Source organism: Entelurus aequoreus, linkage group LG23 (genome assembly GCF_033978785.1).
Source record: "Entelurus aequoreus isolate RoL-2023_Sb linkage group LG23, RoL_Eaeq_v1.1, whole genome shotgun sequence".
Classification (NCBI taxonomy): Eukaryota; Metazoa; Chordata; class Actinopteri; order Syngnathiformes; family Syngnathidae; genus Entelurus; species Entelurus aequoreus.
The window spans coordinates 11,858,850-11,877,397 of NC_084753.1; the positions used below are offsets into that span (position 1 = coordinate 11,858,850).

Genomic DNA, 18,548 nt, shown 5'->3' on the forward strand with positions numbered 1-18,548 from the left:
ATGCTCAGTTCCACTGGCACACCCAAATAGTCATCCCTTGTTTATCGCGGTTAATCGGTTTTTGGCCTAACCAAGTATTTTCAGAGTTCAAGCATAACAAAACTTCTAAATAACAATTTTTTTTAACGTACTTAAATCCGTCAAATATAAAAACACATACCATGATGTAAGCCACACCCACTAAATGTTTGAAAAAAAAAAAAAAAGTTTTTTGGATTGATTGAGACTTGTATTAGTAGATTGCACAGTACAGTACATATTCTGTACAATTGACTACTAAATGGTTTTGATTGATTGAGACTTTTATTAGTAGGTTGCGCAGTGAAGTACATATTCCGTACAATTGACCACTAAATGGTAACACCCGAATAAGTTTTTCAACTTGTTTAAGTCGGGGTCCACTTAAATTGGTTCATGATACAGATATATACTATCATATATACTATCATCATAATACAGTCATCACACAAGATAATCACATTGAATTATTTACATTATTTACAATCAGGAGTGTGGAGGGGTGGGGTGGGGGGGGGGGGGGGTTATGGACATCAAGTAGTGGACATAGAGAGAGAGAGAGAGAGAGAGAGAGAGATCAGAAGGCATAAGAAAAAGAAAGTATCTGCATTTGATTGTTTACATTTGATTATTAGCAATCCGGGGAGGGTGTTAGTTTAGGGTTGTAGCTGCCTGGAGGTGAACTTTTATTGCGGTTTTGAAGGAGGATAGAGATGCCCTTTCTTTTATACCTGTTGGGAGCGCATTCCACATTGATGTGGCATAGAAAGAGAATGAGTTAAGACCTTTGTTAGTTCGGAATCTGGGTTTAACGTGGTTAGTGGAGCACCCGAATTAGTTTTTCAACTTGTTTAAGTCGGGGTCCACGGTAATCAATTCATGGTATAAATATATACTATCAGCATAATACAGTCATCACACAAGTTAATCATCATCAGAGTATATACATTGAATTATTTACATTATTTCCATGTATTAGCCGCACCGGACTATAAGCCGCAGTTATATTTAGGTTGTAAAATAAGTTATTTACACAAATATTCTGTAAATGCTCATTTGCATACCTTAATTGTTTCCAAACGGTGTCTGCAAAACAGAAGTCATCGTCATGGACCCACTAGCTGCGCAAGCTAGCTCTCCAATCAGCCAAACAGACTCAATAACTCCACGGTGACGTTTTGGTGAATTTACTGAGGAATTTGTGGGGAAAAAAAGAATACAGTTGTAATTTAATAATACTTACACGGACACTCGTAAACGTGTTAGCACAGTGTTTTTCAACCACTGTGCCGCGGCACACTAGTGTACCGTGAGATATTGTCTGGTGTGCCGTGGCGTGGGAGATTATGTAATTTCACCTAATTGTGTTAAAAAAATATTTTTTTGCAAACCACTAATTATAGTCTGCAAATGATGTGTTGTTGTTGACAGATTGCTGGACGACAGCAAAGACTTACGGCGTGTGGAGCCACAGACGGCGTCCACAAAGTACATCCGTACATGACATGACAATGAACATCAAAATAGGAGCGCAAGACAAGAACAAAAACACAAAAAAAACCCCAAATAAGTCACGGCGTGATGTGACAGGTCATGTCAGTACACCTACTTTGAGACAAGAGCTATAGTGAAGCATGGTTGGTTATGGTTTGAATATCCAACAATTGCGAGAATAACTTTTTATTGTCAATATTGGCTGCTGAGTTTAATTTTTTTATGTTTTCTGCTCGTGGTGTGCCTCGAAATTTTTTAAATGAAAAAAATGTGCCTTGGTTTAGAAAAGGTTGAAAAACACTGTGTTAGCATACTGGCTAATGCTGGCGACGCTAGCTTGATTACATTACGATAGCACGTACAAAAATGAAAACACTTCTACAGACATCACACATGCGACGGTTTAGTAAGTATGAAACAGTTTTAGTTATATTGTAAAACTTACAAACTTTTCTTGGAGTGACGAATGAAGGATCCATAAGAGTAGAAACGCTATGGAGGGCTAGAAGACCGAACGGCAGCTGTACTTCCGCTATGTTTAGGTCTTAACAGAAGGGCACTGCAGCACCTGTGTAAGCGAACTCGTCCAAAAGATGGCGCTATAGTACAAACAATAATACACCTGTTCAGTGTGTCTGCTTGTTTTGTTTTTTTTCTTAACTATGTACTTTATAGTCTGCCATTAGCGAAGAATAACCCATAAATTAGCTGCATCGTTTTATAAGCCGCAGGGTTCAAAGTCTATAGTCCGAAATTTACGGTAGTCACCTTTCTAGACTTGTTTTATCCAATATAGTAGTCTTGAATGTGTTCTACTGTAATTACGGCAGTCACCCGGCAACTACAACTCAGCCACAGCGTGGAAATACTTCATCACATCGTGGGTAATTCCTCGAAGTTCAAACCGGGTTTCGCTGTGCTGAAAACCAATGGCGTGTGTTCTTCCAAAACCTGGTCAACTTGGCAGTCGCAGCCGTGACCATTAGCCGTGTTGTTAGCATTGCATGTCTTGCGTTTTCATTCGCTCACACCGAAAAAAATCTAAATCTCCTCTTAGCATTGCCCAGACAGCTGCTGATGATAGTCTTGTTAGCATGAAATGGTCTTTTTTAGAGATGTCCGATAATGGATTTTTTGCCGATATCCAACATTCCGATATTGTCCGACTCTTAATTAACGATTCCGATATCAACCGATACCGACATATACAGTCGTGGAATTAAGACATTATTATGCCTAATTTTGTTGTGATGCCCCGCTGGATGCATTAAACAATGTAACAAGGTTTTCCAAAATAAATCAACTCAAGTTATGGAAAAAAATGTCAACATGGCACTGCCATATTTATTATTGAAATCACAAAGTGCATCATTTTTTTTAACATGCCTCAAAACAGCAATTTGGAATTTGGGACATGCTCTCCCTGAGAGAGCATGAGGAGGTTGAGGTGGGCGGGGTTGAGTTGGGGGCGGGGGGTATATTGTAGTGTCCCGGAAGAGTTAGTGCTGCAAGGGGTTCTGGGTATTTGTTCTGTTGTGTTACGATGCGGATGTTCTCCCGAAATGTGTTTGTTATTCTTGTTTGGTGTGGTTTCGCAGTGTGGCGCATATTTGTAACAGTGTTAAAGTTGTTTATACTTCCACCCTCAGTGTGACCTGTATGGCTGTTGACCAAATATGCTTTGCAGTCACTTGTGTGTGTGAAAAGCCGAAGATATTATGTCACTGGGCCGGCACACAAAGGCAGTGCCTTTAAGGTTTATTGGCGCTCTGTACTTCTCCCTACGTGCGTGTACACAGCGGCGTTTTAAAAAGTCATACATTTAACTTTTTGAAACAGATACCAATAATTTCCGATATTACATTTTAAAGCAATTATCGGCCAATAATATCGGCAGTCCGATATTATCGGACATCTCTAGTCTTTTTATATCACTTGCGCCAAAGTCCCAAATGGAGATGTGTTATTGATGAGGCAGGAGTTGAAGACGAAGTGCCTCAAAAAAAAAAAAAAAGTTGTTCTGACAAATTACTCAACTTGATTATGGCGGTGAAGATGGCGCCTAGATTAGCCGCCGTGTTGTTAGTGTGGAGAATGCGTATATTTTGAAGTATTCTTTCTTTATCCATAGTCATGTTTAAAGCAGCTAATATTTTTCCATGTGTAAACTTTGGGTTTTTATCTTAGCCGCCGTGTTGTTAGCATTGTTAACCCTTAAACCGGAAGCTGAATTCCAGCTAAGTGGACATATTTATTGATAATATTAGGAAATAGGACAAATACTGCACTGTACAACAAATACAATAAAGGATAGGTGAAGAATGCACGACTATGGCGTTTCCTCGATGTAAAGACCTGATAAGTCTGTGAGAGAGAGATGATACAGTATTATGTGCTCACAGATGCTACCTGGTGGTTGTTTGAGCACACTGCAGCTCGTCCGGGATTAATTAACCCACCCCCACTCCTAAAGGCTTCAGTCACACGCAGGATTCTCACAGGAATGAGGCCAAAACTATGCAGACTCAATTCAACATACCAACATATATAGAATATGCTTTAAAAAAAGACAAAAAAAAAATCAGCAAATAAAAAGTAAAAGTAGTATAATTTTTTTTATTTTTTTTTTTACTGTAACTGTTGTGTTTAAAGTCTTTTTTTCCACGTGGATGGGAACTTTGGCCATGGCAGAGTCCTTCACATGGTCAAAGATAGGATTATAGCGAGGTCACATGAGCGGAGTTAACATGCCTTCCGAGTCACCTGACAACCAAAAGTCAGGCAGCGGCCATCTTGCATGCTTTTGTGCAACAGTCATTACCCCCTGCTGTCACTTGTACAAAAAAAAAAAGTGTGTCTCTGGTATGACTTTGTTTTTACTAGCACTGTCAAATGATGAAGACATTTAATCAGATTAATCACAGTTCAAAAAGCAATAGATCAACGAAAAATAAATAGCAGGACTCCGTTTGATAGTTAACATAACTCAGAACGACCTGAAAATCAATTTAAAAAATATTACACACTACATTTAACCTGACACATGAAACGTGACAAATTAAGGGCGTGCACTACCCACTTCAGCCACCAGCAGTCGAGTGTTGAATATTTCAAAATGTGTTTTGGGGCAGTTCCAACTTTGACCACACGTGGAGTGGCGCTTTCCATAATTTTCAGCAGACTGCATTGCAAAATGATTTAGCAGGGATGGGTGGTTTTGTCAAATCGATTTCGATTCACAAGGTACTGAATCAATTAATCAGGATTCAATATAAAAAAAATGTCTCACAAATGTACACGTTTTTGCTTCATCAAAAAGGAAAATTTCTGCAGTTTTGTAATAAAATGATTGCATATGAAAGTAGACCTGGGGGATATGGCTGAAAACTGTATCACGATATGTGTTTTATAGCTGTCGATAAGGTGGTTATTGATATTTTTTTAAGACCTATGGAAAATAATAGATTTGATTCGATTCTTGTGGGTAAAATATTTGATTCAAATCGATTCTCCATTCAAAATCAATACTTCTTAGAATAACATTGGGTGCCAGTTTTATGATTAACTACATTCCTCCATAAAATAAACAGCTCTGATCAAATTTTATATTGCTTAAAATAAAACTGGTTTTGTTGAAATAAAATCCCACCCAAACATTTAATAAAGTCAAATACAAATAAGGCAACAAGAGAAATATCCTACACTTCTCTTTTCTAAAGTAAATCTGTACAGCAGATAAGATCATCTACATCAACTATAAGATGTGGCTGAGTGGCTGGACAGAATAGATTAAAAAAATAAACAAAAACCATGATTAAAAAAAACATTTTATTAAGAATCACGATTAATTTGAAATATTTTTTTTTACAACTCTAGAAAATAAGGTTCAGGGGAAAAATATTAAATTTCATCCTAATTGTTTTTTTTCCCTATAAAGTTAAAATGTTACACAAAAAATTCAAGTAACGTCACTGACAAAGCATGGAAATATGTCACGACCTTATAGAATGTTTGCGTTTAGAAAACACACCAAAAAATACAATTATAATGAATATTTCAGATTATTTCCCACCAATAGAGTAATATTTGTGTCATTTTTTGTAAATACATTTTTGACATATCGTGTGAAATAAAGTGCACAGCAGCTTCATTTTGGACGGGCCAACGTCTCATAAGCAAATGCTGTTTTTGTCTCTGCCTTGCAGGCTACGGCATGATCGTGGAGGACCGTCCCGACGTGGAGCGCTGGGGCAGGCGGCTAATGGCCTCAGCAGCCGAAAATGACACGGAACCCAAGAACTGTTCGGAACCAGGTATGAGGCTGAAGTACCCTTGTCCTCTAGAGCGGGGAAAATAATCATTATTGCTACAATTTGTTCCAAAATCTTGAATTATCTTTATTTGTGGATGTCTACTTTTAGAACAGACCTTTTAAGCAAACTCTTTGACGTCTTAAACAAGGGAACTTTTAAAGTCGCTTTTCAAAAATATTCCCTAGAACTACCAGGGTTTTCTTACTCCTCCTGCGATTCACAGAGGGCAGCCAAAAGGCTGTTGGTTTAAAATTTACCACTCAACGACCCACAATTAGCCATCACATCGGAATGTGGTGGACCACTGAAAGTCTCGGATCAGGAGGAGGAGTATGCTTGAATAGACTGTGAGTTTTGTCATGGACTGTAGATAATATCTGCTGTGAATATCCCTGATCTGATTAGAAATACTCTTTAAAAGTGCCTTTTTAATAACTGCCATTGGCTTTTTAGTTCAACGTTTTTTTATTTGATCATGTTTTTGTTTCTGTAAAATGTAAACCTTTTTCCTCAAAATAGGCCAACAGTGAATAACTGTTGTATGCAACTTTTTTCACACAGTACTAACTTTTTGTAAAAAATACTTTTCCATAATATTTTTGACTTTATTATTGTAAATGACATGATTTTATCTTAATATTTTTTCCTAAAATATTTCTACACAGTTCTTGTAAAATACTTTTTTAATTAGTATTGTTTTTCTAAAACATACTGTATATTTAAAAAAAAAAGACAACTTCTTTTTCACATTAACGTTATATATATATATATATATATATATATATATATATATATATATATATATATATATATATATATATATATACTTTAATCCTGTAAAGTGGCATATTTATTTCTTGTAATTTTTTTATACATTTTCTTAAAATATTCTAACATATTTCTTGTTCTAACAACTTCTCTCACAATATTAACTTTTTTCGAAAAAAAATTATACTTTTTTCAAAATAAATTGGACTTTAATCTTGTAAAATTACATAATTTTGTCTGAATTTATTTTGTTTCTCAAAATATTCCTAAACATTGTTGTATTACAACTTTTTCTGACAATATTGCAACTTTTTTTTTCTAAAAAAAACAAAACTTTTCCCCCCACAATGTTTGACTTTAATCATGTAAAATTGCATCCTTTTTTTGTTCTTAAATTACTTTTTTTTTCTTAAAATATTTCTACACAATTCTTGTAAAATAACTTTTTTCCTCATATTGCGTTTTTCTACAAAAAAGACTTTCATATATTCGACTTTAATTCAGAAAAATGGCACTAATTTTTCTTGTTAAATTTTTTATTTTTTTCCTCAATTTTCCGACAATTCTTGCACAATGACAACTTTTTTCCCCACAATATTACTAACTTCTTTAAAAAAATTTTTTTATAAAAACTTTGTTCATATTTGCCCTTAGTCTTGTAAAATTACCCGATTGTGTCTTAATCTTTTTTCTTAAAATCTTTCTACACAATTCTTGTAAAATATATTTTTTCTCAATATTGCCTTTTTCTACAAAATTCATTAAAAAAAAAAAATTTTTTAAATAAAATTAATATCCGTTTTTATGAATGGTTCTTGTGTAGCGGTCGTGTACTCTCTCTTTCTGCTGCGTTCTGTTATTCCTTTTCTGCCCGGGACTCGAACCTGGGTCATCCGGCATGAAAGGCGAGTGTGCTAGCTAGCGCGCTAAAAGCATGAGCTAACTACACTACTGGCATATTTACATCATCATTGGCATGTTTACATTATTATTATTATTATTTTTTCTTACATTAATTTAGCGTATTTCAAGGGTTCTTAACCTTTTCCACTACAGAGGGGCCTGGGGCCCACTCTAACATTAACACTGAATTAGTAATCTTACTCAAAATTTTTATCTTGTGTATTAAATATGTTTAACCTACGTAGTTTACAACCTTGTCAATTGATATGAAAGCGTGTGTTTTGTTACAAAGAAAAATAAATACAAATCAAATATACTTCATAAGAAGGGACTCATGACTAGGGTTGGGTATCGAGTATCGAGTATCGATTGGAACCGGGACTAACTTTCCGATTCTCCCGGTATCGTTCAAAAGTTTAAATTTCTATTTCTATTTTCGATACCCAGTCCGCCGACCGGGGGAAAAAAAAAAAAAAAAAAAGTCCATAGCAACCAGACTGGCGTTGAAAACAAACCGTTGCCATTACTCTTTAACCTGTCGACCTACGCTGGTTAAACCCGTCATTTTGCCTCCAAAATGCCGAAAAACTGTGTTGTTTTTGGTTGTGCTAACCACAACTGGAAACAGAGAAAACAAAGGTTGTATTTTGTTCTGCCAAAGCGTGATAAAAGCCCACAGGGACGAGACAAATGGCTCGCAGCTTTACACTGGGAAAACGAGGACGGTTCTCACTGGAGTCCCCCAAAGTCCCGGGTCGTGTGTTCGGATCACTTCGTTTCTGGTAAATATAAGGAACAAAAATCCACCTTCTTAACCACAACTTGGCTATACGTCCGTGCTAATGTTGTACTTGTTGAATTTGTACCTTATAACGTTCGACAGCTGAAGTTGTTGTTGTACAAAAATAACATGCGGTATATACTATATAGTCTATAGCCTAGCTAGCTATTTTCGAAAACCGGACAACGAGAGGATACCAAAGGACACCACCGGGAAAACGTAAGCCAGGGCGGCCGAAAAACACCTGGCGAAGAACAGTTGAAGGGGAGCTGAAAGAGATGAACCTTACATGGGGCGAGGCACAGAGACGAGCACAGCAGCGAGATGAATGGCGTCGAGTCGTCGAAGCCTTATTTCCCATCTGGGAAGAAGAGGATTAAGTTAAGTAAGTAACATACTATATAGTCTATAGCCTAGCTAGCTATTTTCGAAAACCGGTTTCGTTTAAATTTGCACTTAACAGTTGGGTTTTTAAAAACCAATAAACCCTATAATTTTCATGTTGCCATTCTATACATGTAGCCCTCAAATCTCTCAATAATTTATACACTAACACTTGATCTTGTTGTTGATAACTTCCGCGTCTCTTTCTTTGTAGCGCGCAGGCTAAGCTAACTAGCAAGCTAAGCTAAGCCTGAGAAACTTTAAAGTTCACTGAGACGAGTCTGACGCAAATAATACATTTTTGTTTTTTCACACGATATGCGAATAAGTAAAAATGCGTAAATGAAGGATTTAACGCCGACTTCCAAGCCACAGCGCTCGTTAAATGCTTTTTCTGCCAATGCTGTGTTCGCTGTGAGCTGGTTTGTTTTCAACGAATTCCCGGTTGCTAGGGGATTGGTAGGCGGAAGTGACGTAGGTCCACCCTCACCCATTTACGCGTTCAAGCTTCTTCCACACCCAGCGAACGTGTATTTTCCACAGCAGGAGACACTATCTGTCCAGAACGCTCACGCATCCTGCCTGAGAAGGCGGATATGGTCATTTTCCTAAACAAGAACTGTCTCTGATTTTATACTGTACCTGCTGCTAATCTGGACTGGGTTTTGCAAGTTGTTTCTTATTGTTTATTTGCTTTTCTGCACCAGGTTAGCCCATCAGTGGGAGCACGGTAACCTTTTTAAGTACCTGCAGCATCATACACTTGTGTGTGTAAATGTGTTTTCATGAGGTTTCCTGCAGCATCATACACTTATGTGTAAATGTGTTTTCATGAGGTTTCCTGCAGCATCATACACTTATGTGTAAATGTGTTTTCATGAGGTTTCCTGCAGCATCATACACTTGTGTGTGTAAATGTGTTTTCATGAGGTTTCCTGCAGCATCATACACTTATGTGTAAATTTGTTTTCATGAGGTTTCCTGCAGCATCATACACTTGTGTGTAAATGTGTTTTCATGAGGTTTCCTGCAGCATCATACACTTATGTGTAAATGTGTTTTCATGAGGTTTCCTGCAGCATCATACACTTGTGTGTGTAAATGTGTTTTCATGAGGTTTTCAAAAATAAAGCTCTCTTGAGGAAAGTGTACCCCTGGGAAAATGTATTCATAATTTATAATATTTATATTCAAGTTCATAGATTTGATATTTATATTCTAGTTGAAAACGGCCCTGTGAGGAATTTATAGTAAAGTTCATAAAAAGTTAATAGAATTAAAATTGATGGAGAATGTCAGACTATTTCATTCAGAAAGACTGTAGGTTAGCTAGCTCATTTAAAATATCCTAAACTTTTTTTTGACCCTGCCTCTTAAAAGAATCGGAATCGAAACAAAGAATCGGTATCGGAATCGTTCGAATTCAAACGATACCCAACCCTACTCATGACAAACAAAAATACATTTATATACAATTATGTTGTGCAAAAATAAACTAAATTACAAATAATAATGCAAAAAAATAAAACAGCTTCATCACTTTAGTCATATTTTTTGCGCTTAAACTTCTGTGACTTTAGCTCCAGACTTCTTCTGTTTGTTTGATATTGTCATTACTGCCACCAGTGGTGGAAAAGCATATTACATCTGAGTACCGCCGCGGTCACTACCCGGTGCGTGAAAAATACTTCCTGAACTTGCAATATTTTTACAACGGAGCTTCTGCGGCGTCGCATGCGCGGATATTTGAATGTTTTATTACCGTTTTGTATAAAAATAATAGCTTACAGAGTAGAAAAAGAGAACAATATAAAAATGAAAAAGGGGTAGATTTAAAAAAAAAGTATTAGCACTGCAATTTCAACCATGTTATTGCAATGAATGACCTAAGGGGGCGCCACTGACTCTTAAAGCAGGTTTAGCTTAAATCTGCGGCCTAACACAAAGTAGACTTTTTAATTGTAAGTATTTTCGTTTAAATAAAGTCGTAAAAAAATGATTTGTTTGCCATTTCAGGCTGCTCAGCACATCTTCAGGTTTCTATGCAGATGCGTACAGTTTCAAAATAAATACCGTATTCCTAAATAACGTTTTGTTTTGAGTTTTAAATTACCCTAAGTCTTGAACTATGGAAAGCATTTCAAAGGTTGGAATCGGCACCTTTTGAGTAATACACGTGTCATTACGGTAATTTAAGTCACAGCAGCTGAGACAAGGCACCAAGCAGAGTGGGCGGGGCTTGTTTACACCGCGGCCAGCCCGGAACACAGGTGTCAGCGACACACCCGGAAGTTCTACAGAAAAGTGGTTTTATATCAGTTTGTAGATATTTTTTTTTTTTTTTTTTAACCTTTGCGTTCATATTTTGCTGTTTTTTGTTGCGCTTTGTTTGTTTGTATCAGATTTCGATGGAGGAAGTGGTCCGAGAGGTGAAAGAAAAGATGAGCGAGGTTAATTTGTTCATATTCAGGGTTTTGTCATTCAATGTTAAAATTGTAAATTTCACATTCTTTATTTTTATGTACATTGAGTGTCTCATTCATTCAGTCAAAGTATGTGTGTGTACATGTATATATAAATGTGTGTACGTGTATATATAAATGTGTGTATGTATATATATAAATGTGTGTACGTGTATATGTACACATTTACAGTATGTATATATTTATACACATACCCGTGTGTGTGCATGTGTACATGTGTATGTGTTTATATAAATGTAAGTGTATGTGTGTGTGTACATATGTATACATTTATACTTGTGTGTGTGTGTATGTATATATGTGTGCATGTACATGTATGTGTGTGTATGTACTGTATATATGTGTCTGTACGTGTATATATAAATTTGTGTATGTTTTATATGTACACTTTTACAGTATGTATACATTTAAACACATTTCTATGTGTATGTGTGTTTGTGTGTATGTAAGTGTATGTGTGTGTGTGTGTACGTGTATATTTAAATGTGTGTGGATATGAATGTGTATGTATACATTTATACACATGCTCGTGTGTGTATATGTATGTTTATATATGTGTGTGTATGTATGTATATGTGTATCCATGTGTGTGTGTACATGTTTGTATGTATATGTGTGTGTGTGTGTACATGTATGTATATATGTGTGTACGTGTATATATAAATGTGTTTATGTGGTGTATGTACACTTTTACAGTATGTATACATTTATGCACATTCCCGTGTGTATGAATGTGTTTGTGTGTGTGTGTGTACATATATGTATGTATGTGTGTGTGCGTGTGTACATGCATATATAAATATGTGTGTGTGTACATATATGTATACATTTATACACATGCATGTATGTATATGTGTGCCTGTATGTTTATATATATATATGTATGTGTATGTATGTATATATGTGTATCCACGTGTGTGCGTGTATGAATGTGTGCGAGTATGTATGTGTGTATATGTATATATGTGTACGTGTATATATGTGTGTGTATGTGTGTGTATATGTTGTATATGTACACATTTACAGTATGTATACATTTATACACCTACCCATGTGTGTGTATACGTTTGTGTGTGTACATATATGTATGTGTACATATATGTATACATTTATAGACATCCCTGTGTGTGTGTGTGTGTGTGTGTGTGTGTGTGTGTGTGTGTGTGTGTGTGTGTGTGTGTGTACATATAAGTATACGTATGTGTGTGTAATTTTTTAAAATGTATTTATTTTTTTACACTTATCAAACCAGACACATTTTCTTCTCTCAACGTGGCCCACGAGGCGACGTAAATGCCCAGGTCATGTCTACTTCCTGGTTGCGACCATGTGACCGACTTCCTCCACATGCAGCAATGCAGTGAGCACTAACAGACAGTATAACAGACAGTATAACAGACAGTATAACAGACAGTATAACAGGCAGTATAACAGGCAGTATAACAGGCAGTATAACAGGCAGTATAACAGGCGGTATAACAGGCGGTATAACAGGCGGTATAACAGGCAGTATAACAGACAGTATAACAGACAGTATAACAGGCAGTATAACAGGCAGTAACAGACAGTATAACAGGCAGTATAACAGGCAGTATAACAGGCAGTATAACAGGCAGTATAACAGGCAGTATAACAGACAGTATAACAGGCAGTATAACAGGCAGTATAACAGGCAGTAACAGACAGTATAACAGGCAGTATAACAGGCAGTATAACAGGCAGTATAACAGACAGTATAACAGACAGTATAACAGGCAGTATAACAGGCAGTATAACAGGCAGTATAACAGGCAGTAACAGACAGTATAACAGGCAGTATAACAGGCAGTATAACAGGCAGTATAACAGGCAGTATAACAGGCAGTATAACAGGCAGTATAACAGGCAGTATAACAGGCAGTATAACAGGCAGTATAACAGGCAGTATAACAGGCAGTATAACAGGCAGTATAACAGGCAGTAACAGACAGTATAACAGGCAGTATAACAGGAAGTATAACAGGCGGTATAACAGGCGGTATAACAGGCGGTATAACAGGCGGTATAACAGGCGGTATAACAGGCAGTATAACAGACAGTATAACAGACAGTATAACAGGCAGTATAACAGGAAGTATAACAGGAAGTAACAGGCGGTATAACAGGCGGTATAACAGGCGGTATAACAGACGGTATAACAGGCAGTATAACAGGCAGTATAACAGGCAGTATAACAGGCAGTATAACAGGCAGTATAACAGGCAGTATAACAGGCAGTAACAGACAGTATAACAGGCAGTATAACAGACAGTATAACAGGCAGTATAACAGGAAGTAACAGGCGGTATAACAGGCGGTATAACAGGCGGTATAACAGGCGGTATAACAGACGGTATAACAGGCAGTATAACAGGCAGTATAACAGGCAGTATAACAGGCAGTATAACAGGCAGTATAACAGGCAGTAACAGACAGTATAACAGGCAGTATAACAGGAAGTATAACAGGCGGTATAACAGGCGGTATAACAGGCGGTATAACAGGCGGTATAACAGGCGGTATAACAGGCAGTATAACAGACAGTATAACAGACAGTATAACAGGCAGTATAACAGGAAGTATAACAGGAAGTAACAGGCGGTATAACAGGCGGTATAACAGGCGGTATAACAGACGGTATAACAGGCAGTATAACAGGCAGTATAACAGGCAGTATAACAGGCAGTATAACAGGCAGTATAACAGGCAGTAACAGACAGTATAACAGGCAGTATAACAGACAGTATAACAGGCAGTATAACAGGAAGTATAACAGGAAGTAACAGGCGGTATAACAGGCGGTATAACAGGCGGTATAACAGGCGGTATAACAGACGGTATAACAGGCAGTATAACAGGCAGTATAACAGGCAGTATAACAGGCAGTAACAGGCAGTATAACGGACAGTATAACGGACAGTATAACGGACAGTATAACAGACAGTATAACAGGCAGTATAACAGGAAGTAACAGGCAGTATAACAGGCAGTATAACAGGAAGTAACAGGCAGTATAACAGGAAGTAACAGGCAGTATAACAGGAAGTAACAGGCAGTATAACAGGAAGTAACAGGCAGTATAACAGGAAGTAACAGGCAGTATAACAGGCAGTATAACAGGAAGTAACAGGCAGTATAACAGGAAGTAACAGGCAGTATAACAGGAAGCCCACATTGCAGCATCACTGCTGACGTGACCTCACAGGACCACGTGCAATGCACCGCCATCTCCGTACGAAAACGACCCCGACGACAAAGCGCAGTTCTCCTCTTTGTCTCGAGGAAACCCAAGGTCCTATCTTCCAACGCGTCCCCGCGGATCCCCCGCGGACTCCACCAGGCCACAACGTGCACTTGTTTAGCCAAACGGGCTGCGACGACAATCGTGCGATTTTAGTTTTGTCTGAGCGGCGTGGCGTGTACGCAGGACAATTTCCTCAATTAGAACGTCGCCAGCAGCAGCTGCCCCGCGGCGCCAAACAGGCCATTACTTCATTTCTGGGCCCAACATGCGGCGGCCCCCCTCTGGAAGGAGCGACATTAGCGGCGTTGTAACCGACTATTAAACATTTCTGCTTTTGCTTTCTTGCCGTGTAGCCGCAGAGGCTGATTGAATGAATGACCAGGATTAAAATCCTGGAAGTTTCCTTCAAGAGAAACCTAATCCTGCCAGATTACCTCCCCGTCCTTCAAAAGTTCACCAGACTGAATTTAACATTCCGCCTTTTTTTCTTCCCCTCTTAACTCTTTTAAAAACCTTCAAACTTCTCAAGCTTTGTCAGCGTGAGTCCGTCACATGACTCGTGAATAATCCCGTCACGGACACGCGCACCGTGGCGTTGGTGGGGGGGGCGTTCTGATTAGGGATGTCCGATAATGGCTTTTTGCCGATATTCCGATATTGTCGAACTCTTTAATTACCGATACCGATATCAACCGATACCGATATATACAGTTGTGGAATTAACACATTATTATGCCTAATTTGGACAACCAGGTATGGTGAAGATAAAGGTCCTTTTTAAAAAAAAATTAAAAATAAAATAAGATAAATAAATTAAAAGCATTTTCTTGAATTAAAAAAAGAAGGTAAAACAATATAAAAACAGTTACATAGAAACTAGTAATTAATGAAAATGAGTAAAATTAACTGTTAAAGGTTAGTACTATTAGTGCAGTGGTTCTCAACCTTTTTCCAGTGATGTACCCCCTGTGAACATTTTTTTAATTCAAGTACCCCCTAATCAGAGCAAAGCATTTTTGGTTGAAAAAAAATAGATAAAGAAGTAAAATACAGCACCATGTCATCAGTTTCTGATTTATTAAATTGTACAACAGTGCAAAATATTGCTCATTTGTTGTGGTCTTTCTTGAACTATTTGGGAAAAAAAGATATAAAAATAACTAAAAACTTGTTGAAAAATAAACAAGTGATTCAATTATAAATAAAGATTTCTCCACATAGAAGTAATCATCAACTTAAAGTGCCCTCTTTGGGGATTGTAATAGAGATCCATCTGGATTCATGAACTTAATTCTAAACATTTCTTCACAAAAAAATACATCTTTAACATCAATATTTATGGAACATGTCCACAACAAATCTAGCTGTCAACACTGAATATTGCATTGTTGCATTTCTTTTCACAGTTCTTTTTGACAGACATTTTAGTGAGGGTCCAACCATCATGGCATGGGGGAAACTCTGGCTTTATGGTAATGAATGGAATAGCCTACTTGAATTGATGTTCAGTTTATGAACTTAAATTCATATTTTGTTGAAGTATTATTCAATAAATATATTGATAAAGGACACGTTGGGAAGACTATGTCTCCCGGCTGGCCTGGGAACGCCTCGGGATCCCCCGGGAGGAGCTGGACGAAGCGGCTGGGGAGAGGGAAGTCTGGACTTCCCTGCTTAAGCTGCTGCCCCCGCGACCCGACCTCGGATAAGCGGAAGAAGATGGATGGATGGATGGATATTTATAAAGGATTTTTGAATTGTTGCTATTTTTAGAATATTTCTAAAAAATCTCACGTCCCCCTTGGCATACCTTCAAGTACCCCCAGGGGTACACGTACCCCCATTTGAGAACCACTATTAGTGGACCAGCAGCACGCACAATCATGTGTGCTTACGGACTGTATCCCTTGCAGACTGTATTGATATATATTGATATATAATGTAGGAACCAGAATATTAATAACAGAAATAAACAACCCTTTTGTGTGTTTGGGTTGGTGCACTAATTGTAAGTGTATCTTGTGTTTTTTATGTTGATTTATTAAAAAACAAAAAAAAACGATACCGATAATAACAAAACCGATACCGATAATTTCCGATATTACATTTTAAAGCATTTATCGGCCGATATTATCGGACATCTCTAGTTCTGATTGTTGCAACTCTTCACACTTGCTGGCACAGTCCTACCAAGTCTTTTTACGTCTCCATAAATCCCCCCCCCCCCACACACCCTACACCCCACACCACACGCCTCTGTTCTTGTTTTATGGTCTTTGTGGGCGATGAAGCGTTGAAAGCCACTCAGTGCTCCAAGACGATGTGACATACGTCTTTAAAAAGGGGTCGTGATACAAAGTGTAGGCCTAATAAAAGCTTTTATGCCGCTCTGTAAAGAAACACACACAGCGGCTGCTTGTCCCGTGTCGGTGGAGCCTGGAGCTTTTCAACCGGTGGCACCGGAGGGCGTACTTGCCAACCCTCCCGATTTTCCCAGGAGACTCCCGATTTTTCAGTGCCCCACCCGAAAATCTGCCGGGGCAACCATTCTCCCGGATTTCTCCTGATTGCATGACCTCACCTGTTGGTTTGCGTGTACAAACGCCTAGGCCCCGAATATAAGACAACTTGTTCTTTTGACTTGATTTGGTCAGCGGTGCGTGTGCGCGCATGTGTATGAGTGACAGGAAGAAAAGCTTTGACGAGTTTTAAGAGAAGTTGTTTGACACCACGTGTTGGTCTAGAAATGTCTAGACCTAGAGTACAAGACAACTTTGTATTTATCAGACTTGTTTTTGGTCACGTGTGTGTGTGTGTGTGTGTGTGTGTGTGTGTGTGTGTGTGTGTGTGTGTGTGTGTGTGTGTGTGAATGACAGGAAAAAAGCTCAGACAAGTTTGAAGAGAAGTTGTTTGACACCACGTGTTGGTCTAGAAATGTCTAAACCTAGAGTACAAGACAACTTTGTATGTATCACTTTTTTTTGGTCGTGTGTGTGTGTGTGTGGCAGGAAGAAAAGCTTGTTTTAAGATAATTTGTTTGACACCACGTGTTGGTCTAGAAATATCTAGACCTGGAGTAGAAGACAACTTTGTATTTATCAGACTTGTTTTTGGTCGTGTGTGTGTGTGTGTGTGTGTGTGTGTGTGTGTGTGTGTGTGACAGGAAGAAAAGCTCCGAGTTTTAAGAGAATTTGTTTGACACCACGTGTTGGTCTAGAAATGTCTAGACCTGGAGTACAAGACAACTTTGTATTTATCAGACTTGTTTTTGGTCACCAGTGTTTGTGTGTGTGTGTGTGTGCGTGTGTGTGTGAGTGACAGGAATAAAAGCTCCGACAAGTTTGAAGAGAAGTTGTTTGACACCACGTGTTGGTCCAGAAATGTCTAGACCTGGAGTACAAGACAACTTTGTATATATCAGACTTGTTTTTGGTCACCAGTGTGTGTGTGAGTGACAGGAAGAAAAGCTCTGACGAGTTTGAAGAGAAGTTGTTTGACACCACGTGTTGGTCTAGAAATGTCTAGACCTGGAGTACAAGACAACTTTGTATTTATCAGACTTGTTTTTGGTCACCAGTGTGTGTATGAGTGACAGGAAGAAAAGCTCAGACGAGTTTGAAGAGAAGTTGTTTGACACCACGTGTTGGTCCAGAAATGTCTAGACCTGGAGTACAAGACAACTTTGTATTTATCAGACTTGTTTTTGGTCACCAGTGTGTGTATGAGTGACAGGAAGAAAAGCTCAGACGAGTTTGAAGAGAAGTTGTTTGACACCACGTGTTGGTCTAGAAATGTCTAGACCTGGAGTACAAGACAAGTTTGTATTTATCAGACTTGTTTTTGGTCACCAGTGTGTGTATGAGTGACAGGAAGAAAAGCTCAGACGAGTTTGAAGAGAAGTTGTTTGACACCACGTGTTGGTCTAGAAATGTCTAGACCTGGAGTACAAGACAACTTTGTATTTATCAGACTTGTTTTGGTCACCAGTGTGAGTGACAGACAGAAAAGCTCTGACTAATTTAGGGAGAAGTTGCTTGACCCCAGCTCTTGGTTTGCAGTTTGCATGTCGAAATGTGTCGACCCTTGAATATAACATAATTTCTCTTATTCAGAATTGTTATTCGGGTAAATCGTGTGTGTGT

The 18,548-nt window shown here is 38.1% G+C and overlaps 1 protein-coding gene across 2 annotated transcripts in view; it reads left to right on the top strand.

The window, feature by feature from the left end:
* Positions 1 to 18,548, top strand: part of slc24a4b (solute carrier family 24 member 4b) — a 109,220-nt gene that overhangs the window by 30,329 nt on the left and 60,343 nt on the right. For both annotated transcript variants that reach the window (XM_062034844.1, XM_062034843.1), the window contains exon 2: positions 5,718 to 5,825. In XM_062034844.1, the coding sequence (XP_061890828.1) occupies positions 5,718 to 5,825 (108 nt within the window). The remainder of the gene's footprint in view (positions 1 to 5,717; positions 5,826 to 18,548) is intronic.